The sequence below is a fragment of the Poecilia mexicana genome, unplaced genomic scaffold, assembly GCF_051168715.1.
Source record: "Poecilia mexicana isolate PSO_F unplaced genomic scaffold, ASM5116871v1 scaffold_15, whole genome shotgun sequence".
Taxonomy (NCBI): Eukaryota; Metazoa; Chordata; class Actinopteri; order Cyprinodontiformes; family Poeciliidae; genus Poecilia; species Poecilia mexicana.
Window position 1 is genome coordinate 5,969,488 of NW_028263384.1, and position 20,637 is coordinate 5,990,124.

General features: G+C 41.4%; 2 protein-coding genes across 4 annotated transcripts in view; both read right to left on the bottom strand.

The window, feature by feature from the left end:
- ttc27 (tetratricopeptide repeat domain 27) overlaps nucleotides 1-4,294 on the bottom strand; it is a 46,107-nt gene extending 41,813 nt beyond the window's left edge. The window contains exons 1-2 of one of the 2 annotated variants that reach the window (XM_088012936.1): nucleotides 3,994-4,294; nucleotides 1,465-1,561 (exon numbers count right to left, since the gene is read on the bottom strand). In XM_088012936.1, coding sequence (XP_087869062.1) covers nucleotides 1,465-1,507 — 43 coding nt within the window. In that variant the 5' untranslated portion in view covers nucleotides 1,508-1,561; nucleotides 3,994-4,294. The remainder of the gene's footprint in view (nucleotides 1-1,464; nucleotides 1,562-3,993) is intronic. The other variant, XM_088012935.1, reaches the window with a different exon arrangement.
- A 3,452-nt stretch (nucleotides 4,295-7,746) lies between these two features.
- birc6 (baculoviral IAP repeat containing 6) overlaps nucleotides 7,747-20,637 on the bottom strand; it is a 70,519-nt gene continuing 57,628 nt past the window's right edge. For both annotated transcript variants that reach the window (XM_015003679.2, XM_015003678.2), the window contains exons 67-73: nucleotides 19,389-19,499; nucleotides 18,190-18,407; nucleotides 17,133-17,294; nucleotides 16,074-16,151; nucleotides 13,431-13,619; nucleotides 9,825-9,959; nucleotides 7,747-9,033 (exon numbers count right to left, since the gene is read on the bottom strand). In XM_015003679.2, coding sequence (XP_014859165.2) covers nucleotides 8,854-9,033; nucleotides 9,825-9,959; nucleotides 13,431-13,619; nucleotides 16,074-16,151; nucleotides 17,133-17,294; nucleotides 18,190-18,407; nucleotides 19,389-19,499 — 1,073 coding nt within the window. In that variant the 3' untranslated portion in view covers nucleotides 7,747-8,853. The remainder of the gene's footprint in view (nucleotides 9,034-9,824; nucleotides 9,960-13,430; nucleotides 13,620-16,073; nucleotides 16,152-17,132; nucleotides 17,295-18,189; nucleotides 18,408-19,388; nucleotides 19,500-20,637) is intronic.

The window sequence follows — 20,637 nt, forward strand, 5'->3', positions numbered from 1 at the left end:
ATTCCAGATACCAGGTTGGGGTTCCCTTTACATGACTCAAAAGATCAAGTCCTGATCCGTGTTGTAGACCTACCTGCCTTCTGTCACTGAGTCAAAATTAGCCTCTGCTTCTGTCATGAAGTCAGATTCCCTGCCTGCCTGCAGACACCTCCATTAGTCAATCAGACGACCCCTTCACAGTACCCTTGGCTTTAATAAGGTGCTGCTGGCATTGTAAAGGAGCTGCGGAGATTCTCATCTCATTGCTGATCTAATGAAACCCAGGGGCCGCCATGAGAGCAGGAGGAGGGGGTGGGGAGGTAGAGGACAAGCAGGAGAATGAGCCAGCCCCGGCTTTATGAGAGGGGAAATGAATGGCTGGGGTACGGCCACACGTTTAATGAAACCTCCGCTCCTCTTCAGGCATGCCGATGAAAAGGCAGCAATTATGGAAAACAAAGGAGAGGCCCTCAAATTAGTTCATAACTCAGAAAAGGTTAGTGAAATAAGCTGCCCTTAATTAGGCTTGTTGTGCATGGAATCTGCAGAAGCGCACAAAGCTGGGCAACAACGTAGACCCAAGATGGCTCACAAGGGCACTGCTGGGAATCCTGCTGGTGGTCTGTTGAGGGGAATTTGGGTGCGGGGGGGTCAGATCATTTCCAGAGGTTTCTGCTGCCTTAATACTGCTCTGCAGCTGACTTGAAAAGGCCTCTCCTTTTCACACATCACTGAAATTAAAACTCATTTTGCAATAAGGAGCTTCAGAGAAATAACACCGGGCTGTCTAAAGCAGGTCCAAACAATCCTAATCTGTATAATCTGTTCCGGTTTCTCCTGCTGAGCAATTACCATAATGTTAGTAAACAACTGGAGTATAATGGTAATCTGATAAATAAGAGGTCGACAGGAGTAATTACAGACAGTGCTGCGAGTAATTCTGGTTTCAAATGCAGCTTCTGTATTCTGCACTAGAGATAAAGAAATTACAATACGCAATTTTCAAAGCGCTGGCTGGAATGATGATTTATGCCTTTAATTAAACAAGAACATTATTTCATCTGCGAAACAAGAAATTTAAGATTAATTAGAACAAACTCTCTAAAACTGCAAACAGCAGAGCTGGTGTTTTAACTTTTGATTCTTGGTAAAACTGACCCATTTTTTCCACACCATGTTGAAATGAGTAGCAGACAACCATGCATGCATAGAGTCAATAAGCCAATAGGAGGAAGCCAGAGTATCTGGAGAGAACCAACATATGAACAACAGAGAACATGCAGAATGACCTCAGGCCAGGCCGGGATTTGAACCCAGGACTTTTCTATCTGCCCACTGCGCCATCGTGCAGTCCTATCATAAAGACTTTCAGCAACTCTCCTCTAAACCCATCTCGGGTTGGGTGGACACCCTATCCCTCTCCTTTTAATTACACCTAATGCCATAATGGTGCAGCTATAAAGACGGCTGTAAAAGCCCACTAACCGGTGTTACTGGTTCCTTCCCCAGCCCCACAGTGCCTCCACATGTCCTTGAGAAGTCACTGACCCAACCACTGTCCCACGTACGGTGATGTAAGATTCTATATAAAACAGAAAACACAACTTCTGGATTATCAGTTGATAGTCACGAGCCTAATTTTTCTCACTTTTATAGCAACAGCTGTAAATTCCCTAAACAGTTCAACAAATTCAAAAGTGCTAGAAAACTAAAGGTCATTTTCAAATCTGATAGTCTAGTACAAACGGTTCGATTGGGACCAAAGTTGCAACATTTGTTATCATTTCAGAGGCTGTGGTTCTCCTTCACACTGCACTGAGTCAAACAAACCAATTCCTTTGAGTAACTTTTCGCCCTCCTGGCCTGTGGTAGCGCTGCACCAAGAACCACAGCAGGAATTGGCACGAAAACATTTGAAAAGGACACCGAACCCCACTTCTCACCAAATGGAATGGAATCATATTTTAGCGTTTGCAGGATTTCTCTTTTGTTTTTGACAAAGAACAATGAGTCATTTCTCCCACTAAGACTCAATAAGACTCTTGCGTCTGTTTTGGTTGTATTTATCCAGAATGCCGCTTTTCCACTCAAAGCGCTTTACACTAGAGTTGCATTCATCCATTCATACATCGATAGACACAGAGACATGTAACCCTAACCCTATACTGGAATCAAACCTACGACCTTCTGATCACAAGATGACTACTCTACCCAAGTAGAAGCTGAGGAGAGCTGGCAAGGCCTCCAGGATACTCAACAACTTCCAAAGGGTTATCACAGAGAGTATTACGGCAGGTTCTCTCACTCCCTGGTATGACTGACTAGTCACCTCTGACCTGTACCATCCCATCCTATCAACATTCTGTAATCAGAAGGAGAAACAGGAATCTCTTGACAAATGCAAGGAGACTCAAGATGTTTCTATCCACAAGTCATTAGGACAGGACTCTACGCTAACTTCTTGCCCTGGTGTGCCAAAACAAAAGTTAGGTGCACCCCAGTTTTTAATCACATTGAGTTAACGTCACAGTGTTACAGATTCACTTTAAAAAACATACTGTCCATCAAAAGCAATATTGCCTAGGAAATGACTAACAATGTTCTTTATTTGAAGCAGAATTGTAAAAGAACTTATGATAAATGTCTAAAGTGCTTCAACATGCTGAATTTTAAACTTAAAATCCTCTCAAGATAAAATAAAGAAAAAACATTTTATTACACTCAATCAATTTTTCTTGTGAAGAAATTGGCTTGAACTTAGTAAAAACAGTATTTTTGCAATATTGTAGATATATGCAATTTTATATCTGTTTGATTCCACCTGCTGCTGAAAGCCAGCAGGGACGTTGTGTGACTTGTAACATGTTTTAAAGATGCACTGAACTTTCTCAATGTTTCAGTTCAAATGGGGGTATGGAAACATTCAAAATGAAGAGCTCGAGTTGAAATACCTACCCCAGCTTTCATTTCCAAATTCGGCTGGTTAGTGGATTAAATTCACAAGTGGAGTGACGAAATTTCAGAAATTAGTTATATTTATTATTTTTATTTTTGGCTTGCTTGCTTAAAAATAAGTAAAATAAAAATTAACAGATTTCCTGGTTAACTGGGATTGCAGGTAGAGCTGGGATTTCCTTGGCTCATCATGAATGAGAGAAGAAAAAATATAATTATTCTCCACTGTTGAGGCGCCACTGGGTGACCAATACGGAGGGTGACTGATTACAGAGAACACCTTTAACAAGTAAGCGATAAGGAGGGAATATCCATGAATCCAAATGGGAATAAAAGTAGCCAAACATGCCTTTGAAGTTCGGCGCAGAGGGATGTAAGGACTGTTATCGAGGCACAGCTCGGTACGAGACACTTAGGAGCTTTCTAATTTAACACCAACCAACACCAAATATTTTTCTGTTATACTCTGCGAGTATACAAGCAGGTATACTTCTGTTATAAGAAGTACCACAAGCATGTTCCCACATCTGTCCCTGATGTTCATGTTCTCGTGGTCCGGTTGAGATACCGCGTGAGAGCGCAGAGACTGAGCACGAGACGGCCATACGGGGTCGGCTCTTTCTTTGATCTTTAGCTATCTTAACTACTGTTCAGCGACAAGATTTAACATGTAAAACTATCACTTACTAACAGACAACTCGAATAGAACAGACCGGCTAAGACAGATGATGCTCTCTTTAGAAACCTGCTTTATTTTGCATGTATAAATATACACGTCTCTCCACTTGATATTTTATTGCACAACCTTAAGGTAAATACAGTCCAGTTTTTAAATGGGTCTATGTTGTGTTCACTCGAGAAAAGACAAACCCTTAACGCTGTGCAAATAGGGCTAAGATATTTAATTCCGACACTGTCGCCTCCAGATTCACCATCCTATAATAATAACAAAAATGTCAGCCAATTATGTTGAAAATTAAGTTAATGCCCCTTAACGGCAACATTAATAGGATGCCGAGGCGGTGTTAAGCCCATGAAATAAACATGTGGATGTCTCACCTGCATCAGTAACGATGTCTTGTGTCCAATTCGTAGCCTCGCTGGCTGTCAGAAAGCCTCTCAGTACTGGAATCTCTACGCTGATCAACATGACTGTTCGTTTCTGCTGAACGTCGGCTGGATCTCCTGCGTGCAGCCAGGACGGTCCCACACCAGACCGAGCTCCAAGTACCCTGTTTACTGAGGCGAATCACAACGCCTGAATCTGACAGAGATTGTTTCTAGCTATCCATGTGCCGACAGAAGCGTCAGTAAGCAGCCATGACAGATGCGCATTGCATTCTGGGAAAAGCAATGAAACCGTGCCTGCACGAAAACGCAGAGGCGGATCTAGTTATATCTGGGCACAGGGCAAAACACTTTGTGACGCTTATCCTGTTGAAAAGCAGCTTCCAGCTTTCTGTCGCTCATTGCTACAAGTTAGTGTTTTGCTTAATTTGATTCACAATGACAATGTTTTCAAATCCTTTGTTTCATATTTTAGTCAAGTTTTATATTTTGGCGTATGTTCTATTGGGGATATTAATATTTGTATTAGGGCTGTTGTAAACGAATATTTTAGTAATCGAGTAATCTATCGATTATTCTTACGATTAATCGAGTAATCGGATAAAAAAAATTATAAAATGAAATATTGGTAAATCTGCCATAATACCGGTTTTACTATCAGATATCAATATCAGTCCAATTTTTCATATTTGAGCATCCCTAACAGTTGCTTTTTTGTAGTTTAGAAAACTAACCTGTAACAATAATAGCTCACTTTCTAAGTTAACCAGAAGAAAAGTTATAGAAAAATCTGAAATTATATTGAATTTAATAACAAAGAGGCAGGCTCACAAATATGCTTATAAAAAATGTCTACAATCCAGCTTTTAGTTTATGTATTCATCTTCAGTGAGTTTAATAGATTAATTAAACTCACCTTGCTACCTAACCTGTCACGCTTTGGGTTTGAAAATACGGGAAATGCCGCCTGGAGTGGGAGGAGAGGGCGAATGAACGAACGTAAGATGGGGTGGAGGGGAGGAAATAGACCAGCGGACTGACGAACCGTTAGACCGGGGGACAAACACGGGGGGAAGCAATACGGGATATTTACGACACCTTCACTGGTCACACTCAGAAACTCATCTACCAGCCATGTACGATGCGCTCCGCCACCCGTTTCTTCAGACCGGGATATGAAATTTATTGTGCGGTTCGTCGGTAAAGCTACATTTACACGGTAAGCATCAGCTACTCAGCCGCCCGCCCTGTTCAGTCTATCCGCTCACCTCAGCGCTCTTCCCGCCGTTCGCTTTCAACCAGCAGCCCCGGAGGAGAAATGCTGCCGTACTCCAGGCATTCCCCCAGTCATTTTAAGGATGCTTATTGGTTCCCCAAAAAACGATAAAAAGTCGGGCATTATCATCAATCAATAAAATCCCCACGGGCCAATCTTGAAGATTGGACTTTATGCCGCTGAGACTTAGCTTTTGTCAACAACTCAGAGGCGGAAGTGAGAGCTCCGCGCAACGCAAATTAAGTCCCGGCCGGAACACGGTGCGCTAACTAATAAAACATCAATTAACGAAGCTTCGAGGCAGGTAAATTTTCCTCGAGGAATTTTAGTAATCGAGGTACTCGAATCATTCGAGGAATCGTTTCAGCCCTAATTTGTATATACACAGTTAAATTATAAATATACAAGAGTGACAAAAGTAAGTTTTTTTAAAAACGAGACAAAATAAATAATTCAAATATTTGGGGGTGAATGTGGTTTTAATTTTTTCAAGCTATTTTGTGTTGACCATTTTTTATAAACATGTGACATTAAAGAATGAGATTACACAAAACCATATGCTGCATTCTGTTTGTAGTCGGGACTTTTAAAAAAAATTTAAAAATCAACTGGAAAAACCCCCTCCCCGAAGTCGGACTTCCCACTCAGAAATCTATCTATCTATCTATCTGGTTGTTTTTAACCCTGTTTTTATATTTTTGTAGGAACATTTTTCAGACTCTGATTTTGAGAACCAATATGGCCGCTTCTCATATCAACAATAGTAAGTTGTGGTAAAAACATGTTTACAGTACACTTGTAATGGGCTCCACACACAGGGAGCTACGAATGGTAGCAAAAAGCGACAGTTTTTTCCTGGTGTGTTTCCTCACATCCACTCTGCTGAGGTGCATCTCCCTAGCTCTCCCAAAAGTGTTCGGCGCTGGGAAGCTCTTCTTGGTGCTCAGATCTTCACAGAAGACCTCAAGGTTTAGACTGGTGGTTTTTCTGCTTTGAGTGCTGCAAAAGGGATGTCCACGTTTTTTCATAAGATGTCACAAAGCAAGAGAGGAACCATCCTAACACCCAGAACAGCAGGTGCTGCATCAAGTGCTTGGCACACAGGAAAGATGCACTCCGGACGCTTGGTTTGGAGGTCATTTTGCTTCCAATGCTCCAAGGGTGGTGGGACCTTGCCAGCACTTCCAGCCGAGTGTGGCACCAACCCAATAAAGCCTCTGTTATGCGTAAGGCTCTTGGGGTTCACAGTGTTGGTCCCAAGGCTCACACTCAGCTGAAAGCCTGATGGGGAGAGAGGACGCCCATAAAATAGTTCCTCTAACGCCAGCTCCATTTGAAACAACCTCCAACAAATGTCGTACTGGGCAACTCCCTCAATGTGCTCATACAGGCTCTGCACTTCCTTGACAAAGTGCCCAAGCACCTGTCCAGAGAGGAGATGAGGCCATCCTGGAAACCCGTGTCCAGAAACAGGATAACCAAAGGGTTTTCCTGCAATTCTTAACTCCACCTCTACCTCATGTTATTGTCACACCTCCTTTTAAACCTTGAACCTCCACCGGTCAAAGTCACAGACACCAGAGCTAGCAACGCAAACAAGCTGAAGGCCACCATTACCTCCATGCCATGCTGCACTGATGCAGGAATTCATGCAACGGCTTTAACAAAGAACTTAACATGTAGCCTAGACTTTTCAGTAGGCTCACAATTCTGTGAAAAACTATTGATTAAATATACCTTGTCATAAGGCAGGACGATATGGCTGAAAAACATCACGATGTAAGCGTTTCATATTAACTGATGTTGATAATCGTCAATAGATAATTGTTTTAAATAATTAAAATACTGGCAAGCTGGTGGGGTGACCTTTCCCATTTTCACTATTTTTAAGCAGTTATGAGGCACGAAGGCAAAACATGAAACTGCTGCTGTGCAAGTTACTGTACAGGTTGTTGCTAGGTAACCAAAGACTGAACGAGTTGATGCCATAAGAGGTTGAGCAGTTAAAGCCTTTCCTTTGCCTACATCTCCCAGAACCCTGTGCGGTTCTGGACTGGAGTTCAGTGAATATTCTATCAGTAAACTCTGTATCGATACATCTGATGGATGTAACAATACATCCATCAGATGTATTGATACGGGTAATGTGTCTATCACGATATACTTTGATTTATTTTCCAGCCCTGCTCTAACATGAGATAAACTGTCATGAATGCTGGAAATGCATCACTATTTAGTGAACATATGAGAAGCTTTAGAGTAAAACTCAGAACTAGGCTGCTGGCCTCCGCCTCACACAGGGAAACAAAGCTGGTCGTCTTTGAGAATTCTGACGTCATCAAAAGGAATTTTCCAGTAACAAATTGACCCCAAACTATAATTTACTTTCCGTGACAAAACAAGCTCTTGCAGGGCAGAAGTGGACATCCTGCTAAACAAAAAAAATAAGCATTCGCACAATCAGTCCATATTTTCAAGCTCCATTTAATGTCCTAGCAAAAGGATTATGTGACTGTACTAAGGAGTGAGTAAAATAGAAAGTGCTTTTTTTTTTCCACTGCTGTTTCAACATAATAAAATCAAATCAAAGCAGTTTTCTTTAGCTAGACGGAGCAGAAATCTGTAGAAATAGATTATTCAGCAAAGGTACTCTGTTGGGAGTATTTGGTGGTATGGTGTAGATCAAAGGCACATCACAGCTTTTGTATCTCACGGGGGATTGTTGCACACGCACAGAAAACACACAGACACATGCACAAGCCTTTAAAGTACATTTCCCGATCTGGCCGTCTACAGTCGTGTGAATGGAAAGCAGTCATGGAGAAGTTCTAAGAGGCGACAAATGCTGATCCAGAGTGTGGTTAAGCCTTTTAATTTGGAGCCTGTAAAAGGGATATAACATGAGTTAAAAATGTCCATCTCAAACCTTATTGAAGTGGATATGATCCAAGACAAATCAAAGGTAGCGTGGGATCTCCAGAGGTTTTTCCGAGAGTCACTTTCCTGTGTGTTTTCTTCTTTTAAATAATATGCTTTAAGAATTACCAATATATCCTTGGTTCCAACTATCACCTCTCTAACAGTCCCAAAAACAACCCCCACCCAAAAAAAAGAAGAAAAAAAAAAGAAAAGAAAAAAAAGGACTTAACATTCAGTAAACATTCTTCTCTAAAGGTAGTTTCCCTTATATAATCTGTCATTTTTTCCTCTGCCATTATGTATACATAAACAAGTTTAATAACATACCAATCAGTGGTTATTTCACAATTGGAAAAAAAGCACAAAATGTTTACAGTCTTTTACAGGTGAATAAAAGTTTTTCTTGACTCTTTAATAAGGGCATAGCATAGTTCAGAGTTTGTCTCATCGGCTTCTGGTACTTGAGCTCCCTCCACTACTATTCTGCAATTAGATCTTTACATACAAATATTGACAAAGTGATGGCTCGCCCTCTCAAAGCCATCCAGTCTTTACAGAGTAATCATCAGAAAGAGGAAGGTGAGGGGGCCGAAGATGCTGGAAAAGATGGGGCGGGCGGGAGGGTCAGTGGGGTCCGAGTGGCCTGGTGGGTGGGCTCATAGCTGGCCCTCACTGCAGTGGCTGTCCTGACTGCCGGTGGGTTTTTCTGTGTCCTGACTGGACAGGTCTTTGAGGATGAGCGCGGCGCTCTTCTCAGAGAACTCGTCTCCGTCGGGCTCCAGGCCGTCGGGACAGGACAGCTTCAGCAGCTCCTCCCTCAGCTGGGCCGTGTGTCTCTGCAGGGACACACACACACACACACACACACACACACACACAGACACGCACACACACACACACACACAGACACACACACACACACACACACATTTATTAGGAGGGCTGTTGTTCACCCAAACATGACCACAGCACCCAGCTGTCAGGTGGCCAGGTTTAGGGTGAGGACTGGGCTGGACCTCTTAAGACCTGAGAGCTGCAGCAGGAAGGCTGGGACAGTCAGAGTGGCTAGTTTACCGAAATGACTTTGCATGATTTTGTAAATTATGACAATTTAATGCAAAATTGGCATTTTTAATGGACTTTCAATGCAACTTTTAGAGCAACTTTGCATTAAAAGTGTCATTATTTACCGAATGATGCTTCATGACAACAGTCATAAACATTCATAAAGACTCCTTCATGTTCATGACAGGTGTTATGTCATGTTTATGACAGTGTCATGTCAATCTTATGCACACCCCTTCAAATAAAGTGTTACCAAATATTAAAATTCCTCAAGGCAAATTATCTGCCTCGAGGAATTATGGTTTACTATTTGGCACCATGTCCTCTGCTTGGATAATTATTTATGTTGCACAACGCCAGTGAGTTGCTGACGAATACCAACTGCTGTTAGCACAATATATAGTGGACAAACATGCTCTTTTCCTCGGGCACGTTGGGGTTTTCAGTGTTTTTGTGGACCGCTCTTTGTGTGTGTGTGTGTGTGTGTGTGTGTGTGTGTGTGTGTGTGTGTGTGTGTGTGTGTGTGTGTGTGTGTGTGTGTGTTCTGACTGAGTGAGAGTACCTTGAGAGCAGCTGCATGGTGGGACATGGTGCGGCCGACCCGCTTGTCGGTGCTGTACTGCTGGATGTCAGCGATCCACTCCTCACACTGAGACATGATCTCGGTTCTCTTCAGGTAGAAATGTTTGTGGATCACCTGCACACACACACACACACCGTTCACCACATCGGTCACTCCCACATCACTTGATACAGGAGGCATTGATACATCCAGACTGGACGGTCCGCTTCAAAGAGAGAAGCTTTCTTAAACATTTTATCTCCATCCTTCCAAAGAGTGTCATGAATGGAACTAACAGACATTTTTATACAGGTTAGATTTCCTCCACATGGTGCTAGAAATGTCACTAATAGTACATAGAAAACGGAGGTTCACACATTCATTCAATTTGATTTGCTGGCAGAAAAAGGAAGCTAAACAAGCATCTGGAACAAAGATTTTCTTCATTGTGCTGTCAGCTAACAAACAGAAACTCCTGTTAGAGATGAACCAATCAGGTTCCTCCCAGCTGATCCCATTCCTCTTGTTCCCTCCAATGTCTGCGCAGTTCTTTGATAGAGGTTGTAGTTCAACAGACAACAGAAAATGTGGAAACTGCGAGCTACCATAGCTAGAACCAGAACCAGAACTGGCTTTACTAACCTAGTTAGCGGGCTTTACTAACCTAGTTAGCGTACACAAACAAGGAATGTGGCTTTGGAAAAGCTGGAAGCTGGGAGTCAGAACCGAGCTGTATTGGATGTGTTTCACCAGGAGTGCACTGATAAATCGGTCCAGATTTCCTTCATTTTGGGAGGCCAGTGATCGGCCCATACTTACATGTGAAGCCGATCTTATCCACCAATTTAAAAAAAATCAGAGTGTCTTCTCTCTGTGAGAGAGGTTTGACTTGTAGCCCCTCCCACCAGGTCATGTCTGACCATTTGCAGTTAACAGACACCCCTCTGTTATCAACTCAGCAGCTTTCTTGCTAGATTTAGCAGTATTTTCTAAATCGGTGATTGGCGAGAAAACTGCAATTGGCACGCCCTTGGTGTTCACGGTTCTTGTGCGAAGAAGGAGCTGCTTGTCTGTTTTGTTGACCAGTAATCATAATTCGGCTCATCATGTCTGAGGACTGCAGCTGTGAATGAGGCTCAACGCCTTTTCACTTTTTTAAGTGTTCAGGCTGATCAATGTGTCAGTACGACATTCATGACGTTTGATGGAGGACGCCCATCAGCTCTGCTCAAGTCTTCAGTTTTACTGCTCCTCGTCCCCCAAAGACCCCTGGTCCATGTCCTAGCAACAGTCGTCATGCTGTGCCATCAGCATGCAGCAAGTGTTCTAACAATGGGTCTGTAACTGCTGCTCCGTTGTTGGAATGGGGGACGTGGTGGGGGGGTGGGGGTGGTGGAGGTGGTCTGCTTCGCCGTTCACCAGGAGAAGAGAAGCAAAGCGGAGCTTTAGGAAACATTCTCTATCTGTCCTGTTCAGCTTCCTCCACTATCAATCCTCCTCTTTCTGACTGTCGGCTCCGCCCACCACCAAGGATGCCTTTGTTCCACAGAGAGGGGCGTGGCAGCCATCCCCGTTTCAAGGTCACACGTGTTTGTAAACACTTCCTCTGCTTTTCACTAAGCTGGAGACGGATGGAGAGCTTTGAAAACAACACTTCTACCCATCTAATGTCTGGATATGATTCAGGTTGTAGATGTTTAATCATCTTTAATGATTTATAAGAAAATGCAGTACTTTTTAACTAACCATAGACGCCACACAGGACCGATTTAACTCAGACACACCACCAGGTCCTGCTATTTACTGTCTTTAGGGGTAATTGAACTACTTGGAACACAACAGACAAAAACAAAAGTGTCAGAATAACTGAGGGTGTCACCTCACTGCTGCTAATGTAACGACTTTGTTGATGTATTTAGAAAATCTTCAGACCCATCTCTCTAGAGCTGTGTCTGGAGACTTTTATTGTGAAAAATGAAAAAGTAAAGAAAACAAATTAACTGTTTTCTTTGGTTAATTTAGTAGTTTTGAGATCGATACTCTATAAACATTTCATATTTGAGAGCACTACCTCACGTGCCGTCCATATCGTTTCGTGGGGATCGTTCAATGTTTTCTATTAATACTGGAACAGACAAGGTGTATTGTGACCTTCTAAAAACGTAGCAGTCAAAAAAATTGGTATTGACTACAGTCGGAAACAGCAGGTCAGGCTTTTGAAAGACCAGTGATCAGCCAGAAAAACTGCAATAAATAAATAAATTCAGTCCTTTTAACATTTATCTGGTTCTGTGAAAACAATCCAACAAGAATCAAGAGATTCTAGAGGGGAAAAAAAGCCTCAATTTCCTCAGAGGAGAGACTCTGAATATAATCCTGTCTCACTGCCACTCCTAACTCTGACACATTTATGTGCCATAACTCTAAGTGCTTAAGATGGCGTCTCATGTGGAGTGACAGGACAGGCGGGACCAGTGAAGGACTTGACGGACGCATCAGCAGCGCTGCAGAAAGGACTCCTGCATTCGCCGACTCTCATTCATCTCCCGCGCTTAAGGACAGCAGACAGAAGTCAAAACATTGTGTGTTCAGTAAGCCACGCACGCTGCTGACGGAGCAGGCTAACTCCTGTCTGCGTGGCTGCTCATTTCATTTTATTTACCATATAAAGCAATAAGGACTAAAAATGTTATGACTGTGAGGCACTCAGTACTGATGTCTAGATAAAATCGACCTATTAGTGACTAGCAGTCGTTATTCAACTGTTGTAGGAACGCACTGCGATTTATTATAGAGATGGATAACAGAGAGGTAGAGGTAGCTAGGAAGTTTTGTTTTTTTTCTTGTTGAATATTGACTCACAGTCAATATGTAGGATAAAATCTGAAATAATGCTCCTACCAGATCATTTTACAATCCAGAAAACGACAACAAATGTTTATAGATTTTTCAAGGTCACCAATAGAAGATGTGAGACAACTGTCTACAGTCCTACACAGAACATTTAAAGTGTGCCTGGTGTAGTTATGCTAAAATTAGCAAAGTGCTAAAAGGTAGGTTAGGTGAGTGGAAAGCTTCAATATGTGGAGTTTGTATTTGGGATAAATATTAACTTGGACTCTAACAGTAATCAATGTCAAACTGATACTATGGAAAGTGAAGAGATTTAGTTTTCAAAATAATGTCTTAACTTTCCCCCAGATCTCTAAATTACTTTAAGAAGGTAAAAGAAGGAAAACAAAATCAAACTTAAAATTCTTCCGCTACCTGACACAGAACACCTGGAGAGGTAGTGGCAGAAGCTCTAATGGCCAAAAACTGTAAGGGTGAAAGTGGGACTGAGGAACTAGCAACAAGTAGTGATATCATGTGAAGCAGTAGAAGAGCCACAAGATGTTGGCCAGTGTCTGTCTAGTCTTTTACTCAGAACAACCTGCTACAGACCATAAGAAATCTTGGATGACAACAACATTCCTTCAACATATGTGCTCGAACCCCAGAACAGGGTTCAGTTGTCCTTTAAAATGAACAGGAGAGAACTGTTTAGCCTCAGACCCCAATGGCAACTCAAAGATGTTACTGTGTTTGTGAAAGTGCCAGGCTTACCTCCTTGAAGCACGGCGACGGGTTGCGGATCTGCTCCAGCATGGCCCACTTGACCGTGGCCTGCCGGATGTTGCCGTCATACTCTCGAGAGCTCTGGGTGCCACTGGGGGTCCCGCGGGAACGCTCGTACCCCGGCTCGTTAAAGTAGGGCTCAGCCACTAGGATGAGGGACTGCACAGACACTAGCACCTGCAGCAGATTTAGAAACCACAAAGGAGACGGGGTTACCTGAAATCCCATGGAACGCGTTACTCAAGACTAGAAGGAAAATATCCCAACAACGTCTTACTACAAAGAGGCAACCGACTTGGCTTCCAGAGGAACATTTTAATAACATAACCTTTATTCCAGCTAGAAGTGAATTAGTCTGGTGTCCTTAAACTGTGAAACCCATGAAATGATCTTGGCAGAGTCGGACCAGCGTAGAAGAGTCTGACAAAGGCAGGGAACAATTTGGCCACATTTTAGCACTGCATTCTTTAAACCTTTTTCATTAACAGCCAATAAATGACTTGGCCTGTCCCACAGAGACTAAAGATGTCCTTCGTCATCACTCTGTTGGTTCAGAGCCAAAAATGTTGGCGGTGAACTTAATGGCCTGTCTGATGGCCTTAGAAGACAGCAACAGATTTCAGTCCCCATGCATCCATCACAAAGCGGTCTGCCCCATCTTGAAGCAAATATGGATGATTACCAGCCCCGCCCCCTGCCCCTTGTCTCCAGATCACCACCCTCCTGATTTCCATTATTGATCTATAGAATGCTAACTGGAATAATAATCAAAGGAGACATCTCTATGTACTTCCCATCTCTGCAAAGGGTGGGAGAGAGGTAGATTGTAAAGAACAAAGAAATACATCCATTTTCAAATGCTCCAGCTCCTGGACAACAATCAATACTTGTACTGGAGAAAGAATGAGATTATGTGCAGAACGGGGCCAAATAACAGTGTGGCTGTGTGTCAAACTGGTCCAGAGTGGCTAACTAGTGTCCAGGAGTTCCTTATAGCTATAAATGAGCTGCTGTACCATTCATAATTCATCTTCAGATAATAAAGAAACGCACAGACTGTTGTGGCTCAGGCTTTTTCCAGACTTGAATGTCAAAATTTTTACAACAGTGTTATTAACAGTCTGAGCATTTGACAACAAACCACTTACGTAGTTCACTTTTTGTTTTATGTCTGGTCCATAAATCATAAAAACAACAACACTGAAGCTGCCTTTCTATTTACCAGTGTAATAAAGGGCTATTTCACAGCTTTTCAATTTTGAAAAGGGACTTTTTTATAAAGTCCCTTGAGAGGACATGTTGTGAATTGGAGATACATAAATAAACTAAATGAAAAAGATGACTTTGGACCAAGAGCAACAGTCTAGATGTTTTTCTCCTTAGTCCAGGTAAGTCGTTTGTAGCCCATGCATCCTAAAGGTCTGAAATAATTTAATTTGTGTAATGAATATAGATTTCTGAGTTGAGAGAATATTTAAAGTTGAACTTTTTCACAATATTGTAATTTTTTGATGGGCCTGTGCCAGTCTGTATATATTTTGGTAAAATAGTACCACAATAAACAATTAAATGTCAGCTGTTACAATGAAAAGTATATTAATTCACAACTCTATTGGTTGGACAGTGATAAACTCCGGCTTCTGATAACCAACTTAATGAGTGAACCACAGGACAGATATTTATGTTACCTGTAGAGCTGAAAAGTTTCAAATGATTCGAGTACCTTGATTATTAAAATTCTTCAAGGAAAATTTATTTGCCTTGAAGCTTCGTTAAATTATGTTTTATTATTTAGCACACTGTGTTCCGGCCGGGTCGTTATTTGCATTGCGCAGCACTCTGACTTCTGCCTATGAGTTGTTGACGAAAGCTAAGTTAAGCTGCAAGATGCCCGATTTTCAAGTTTGGTCAGGGGGGCGGGTTCATTGATTGATGATAATGTCTGGGTTTTTCTCGTTTTTCAGGGGACCAATAAGCACCCTTAAAATGACTGGCGCAATGCCTGAAGTACGGCAGCTTTTCTCCTCCTGGAGCTGCTTCCTGGTGGTGGGGAAGAGCGCTGCAGCTGTGAACAGATACACTGAACACCACAGGCGGCTGTGCTTTAGATATGTTGCTTCACCGTCAAATCAGAAAATTAATTTCATATCATCCCGGTCTCAACAAATGGCTGGTAGATGAGTTTCTGTGTGTGATGAACGAAGGTGTCAAATCCCGTCGCTAACATGGACAGAAAAACTATAAATGTTTGGGCAAGGTGAGAGTTCATCCATTAAACTGACTGAAGATGAATACATAAACCAAGAGCTGGAGTATAGACATTTTTTATCAGCGTATTTGTGAGCCTGCCTCTTTATTATTAAATTGAATATAATTTCAGATTTTTATATAACTTTTCTTCAGGTTAACTTAGAAAGTGAGCCATTACTGTTACAAGTTAATTCTCTAAACTATAGAAAAGTAGCTCAAATATGAAAATTGGTCTCATGTTGACATCCAATAGTAACACTGCTGTTATGTTAGATTTACCAATGTTTTATATATTTTTTAATCCGATAACTCAATTAAATGTAATAATAATCAATAGATTACTCAATTACTCAAATATTTGCCTACAGCAGTCCTGGTTACCTGTAAAAAGCTTGAGGTCTGGGGGTTCCACTTCTCCTCAGGTCTCCCATGCCATGTGTTGAGGATACTTAAACACACCTGGACAGAAAGCATTCAGGGATCAGTCTCAGCACAAAGCCCTAAAAACTGCAGTGGAAGTGGAAGTCAGTAGACTGAGGAATAAGCTGAGGACACTTTGAGCAGACAAGTTTGTTCTCTTCATTAGAATGATGGGGCGTGCTGCTTCTACTCAGATTATTACATCACTACACCAAACAGTAGAATGGAGGAATAAAACATGGTCGGGTCACATAAACACACTGTGGTTGAATGTCTGGTTCATGGCGGTTACACCACTCTTTGGGACGGAAGTTGTTACTGAGGGAATACAACTCAGTTATCTTCTTTCAATAACAGTGATGAGTCAGTGGAAGCCAGATGTGAGGAGCCAATGGAAGAAACCCTTCTGGTGAAGAAACCTGATCTCCTTTGATCAATCCATCTCTAAGTGAATCTAGCCAAACCTCCTGTCTGGTTTAGCGAGTCGTTCAGCTATCCTGGTTCAGACTAAGCCTTCTTTGTCAAAGTTTATGGCTGAAATTGCAATTTGTTGGACAATTATTTATATCTGTGCATCAAAATGATTAGAATTCTTCTAGAGTTAGACTATTCATCCATCACTGATATGAATTGCTACCACTGACGTTTAAAGTCCCAGTAATTCCTTAAAGTGGTTGTCAAGGACCGTTAAACAAATTCATGAGGAGGAGCAACTCATGCAGAACTTCAGAGTTTGGACCTTCTTCTCAAATGAAGGAATCCACAGAGGCAGAACATGATTACAAAATGTCTGGAAAAAACTCTGAAAGATTCATTTTTAGATGGGCAACACATCTCAGGTTTCATTTTGCACTATAATCATCTTCATAACAAGAAATAAAAAGACCCCAAAGATTCAGTTAAACACAAATAAAGAGGAGAAAGAATGAAGTCAGGTTTCAGGAAGTTTTAGAGCTCAGTAGATTTTTGGAAATTAACTTTTCCTTTCTATACTAGAAGAAAAACAAAAGGCGGACGTACTTTTCCATCATTGTAGAGGTTTGGATTGAAGCGCACGCTGTGTCCGCCGGTGGTCTCCAGGTTGACCAGGGGAGGGGAGTTGGGATAGTCCTGGGGAAAATACACGTCGAACTCAAAGCAGCCATTGGCATATGGGGTGTCGCCTGGACCAGTAATGAGAACCTGGACACACGGGACACAGAGAGCCGACGCAAACATGACATTATTCACACAATCCACCTGCAAAACAAAGACGCTTCTATAAAGCTGTGAAGTAAAACGTTTTTCATTAAAATCTGCTAATAAACTTTTTTGTTTATTATTTGTAGAAAAGAATTGCAACAGAAAAATTTCCAGGGGAACAAAAATGATCTATTTGTTCTGTTCACACTGCAGCATCAGCTCATCACTGGGAACGTTTACATAGTTCTGGGTGATAAACAATGAAACGTCCTGGAAGATGATATGCAACAGTTATACGAAAGGAGAATGCCAAAGTGTTGCTTGTTCCAAAGCACCAGAAGACCTGACAACAGATAAGAAATCCTTCCCACCTGACTAAATTTGATGCAGCAGCGTTTTCCCAGTGACTGAGCTGTCAGGACAGTGATGGACAGCAGCAGCGGCTGCTTGGGAACCAGTGTGGACACGGACACATGACGCAATACTATAAGCTGATTGTACAGCATTTATTTAGTCTCACTGGACACAAGAAATGTCACTCACCCCAGATATGGAACTGGAGTTGTATATCATATTTTTTTCAGCAACTGTTTTTTTGTTACTTTTTATTTTATTAATGCTAACCAGGTATCAGGAGTCCCAGACAAAACGTAGCTCCTGATACCTGTAGCTGTGAGAGGTTGAGGATGGTGGACATCTTTAACCCTTCAGAGTGAGTTTCTTACTGAGTATCCTGCTGTCAACACACAGTCAAACAGAGACATCTGGACATTTAGGGAAGAAAAACTGATCACAGAATGGACTGAGGGACATTCATTCAAACATCAGTGAAGCAGCTGCATGGTAAACACATACATGACAACCGTTTAATGAGGACTTCATGCTTTCACATTACCTTCATGATGTCGAGCCTCTCCTCATCACAGCGGACAAAGACACTGGACGAGGACGACAGAGGAAGAGATGTGGACAGGGTGACGGCCTCCTGGGCGAGGCGCCGCGATCTGGCCGCACTGTTGGTATCGCTGGCGTTTTTAACCTGAGACATGTAGTGGTAGTTGACCTTAAACATCAGCTTCCCTTCCTCGTCTTCTGAAACCATTTCAAACGTGTCTGTGTGGGGTTGAGGGTGGGAGACAGAGGTTAGAAGGTTCTGCATCATGTAGGCTTTAATTTCATCAAATTTCTGAAGAAAATATTTTTGGAAAACTGGATTTATTTATTTATTTTTTTCACCAATGCTCTTTTTGAGTTGTCATAGTTCAGAGCAAAGTCAGCAAGCTCAGGGCAGCCATGTTGTTCAACAAGAGATTTTTACAGCTTCTACTTAATTGGACTTTGCATTCAGGTCGAATCTACGACAGAGTATTAGGTCCATTCTACGATTTTTTTAATTTTTCAATTATAAAAATAACGTCATAATATTATAAGACTGTAGTCGTTGTAAGACAAGAATAAAGTCGCATGACAAAGTCGAAATAATGCAAGAAAACCATTAGAATATTACCAGAATATTCTAATATTAAGAGAAAGAAAGAGGGATTTTTCATCACAAAAATTAATATCAGGACTACTTTGGTATTGGATTTAGAGATCAGGAGATTTAACACAATAGAATCAAATTATAGTCAATAACAGGATTTTGAAGCGATTGAGAAACATCTGAGTATTTCAAAGAAAACCACATAGACTCCGGTGGACGCGTCAGATCTTGATTATTTCTATCCAAACTTTGTCCCGTCCCACAAACTACAATTTTCTAATAATTTGAAGATGTTCTTCTGGTAATATAGCATCTTTATCCTGGTAATACTATGGCAATATTCTCATGATTAAACAAAAGTGACCCCATTACTCTGTCATACAACTCACAGAAGGAGTCGCTGAAATAAAAGCCACTTTTTAAAAGCTTTTCTGATATGTGTAATTTATTTTTTAGAAAACAAAGTGAGAAAAAAAAAAGATTGAATTGAATCTGGCATGAAGAAATTGGGAGGTTTTTTTAAGCTATATCGCCCATCCATTGCACCATACCAGGTATAAAGTAGCAAGATGCATTAAAACCAAACCACAGAGGCAAAGATCAGAACTCACCAAACTGGAGTTTCTTCATAGCAGCAACGTATTTCTCTTCCAAGGAGCGGAGAACTGACAGCGGTTTGGGCCGACTCGACACCTTCTTTGACGACTCAACTAGTTTCCTCTCTTAAAAAGACAATGAGGATGAGAAATATTAAATACAATACAACATAAATATCAAACATATATTTCTCACATGCAAACCATCATCCAACATCAATACCAACACAAAACATTTATTTCAATAGTGAGGCTAAATTTGAGAATTTCCTGGATGTTTTGAATTGGGGTAAAAGTATCACAATTTATTGGACACTCATCAGGGTTTCCCTGCATTATAAGCCTGGTGGGCCACCAGGCTTAGCATTGTTAATTTTTCTTTTTATATTATTATTATTATTATTGCCTTTTTTTTAAGACTTTGCAGTTGTTTAGGTATTAATCTTCCAGTCTTCCAAAAATGCATAACTATCAAGTAACATTTCAAGATTCCTGTCAACTTTAAACATGTTTTAACCCCCAAAAATGGCGGCCATCTGGATGACTGCCCTAGCGCCCCGAGCACCAACTTAGCAAGTTTTCTGGGGGAAACAATGACTCATCAAAATAAAAAGCTAAGTATTAGTCAATTAAGTCATATTTCTTCAACCAGCTAAAATAGGTGGGGAATCAATTAGAAAACCTTAGTATGACATATATCCAACATTTCTTAAAGGACAACATGTCACAAACAAAACTCACTGATTTAACAGGTCAACCATAGAGCAGTAAAAACAACACACAGGCACAGACAGACAAGAAAATTGTTATTGAATTTCCCTTTGGGATTCATAATGTATTTTCAAATAAAACTGATCAGAATCATCTGTCCTCATATGTCAGAATACTTCTCCCAACTTCAACCAATCCTCTCCTACATTTTGACTTTCTGTCCACGGCTGTATTTTAATGTAATGGTTATATATCTGTCACTTCTTCAATGTTGCCAGTTCTGCAGCTGACAACTAACTGATTAATGAGGTGGGATACCAGAGGCCTTTTCACAGAGAATCTTCCAATGATCTTTGGCTGTAACCTTTATCTCACATGTAGACGTCCATTATGTATAATGGACCCAGGTGATCAGACGGAAGAGGGTCTGTAGGAATTCTAAAGTGGGAGCAGTGGATGCTTTACTACTGTGTACTGGGAAGGACCAAGGTCAGATGAAAGACGCAATGATTCATCATGTACTGGACATTTTATTGATGGATCTGACTATTGA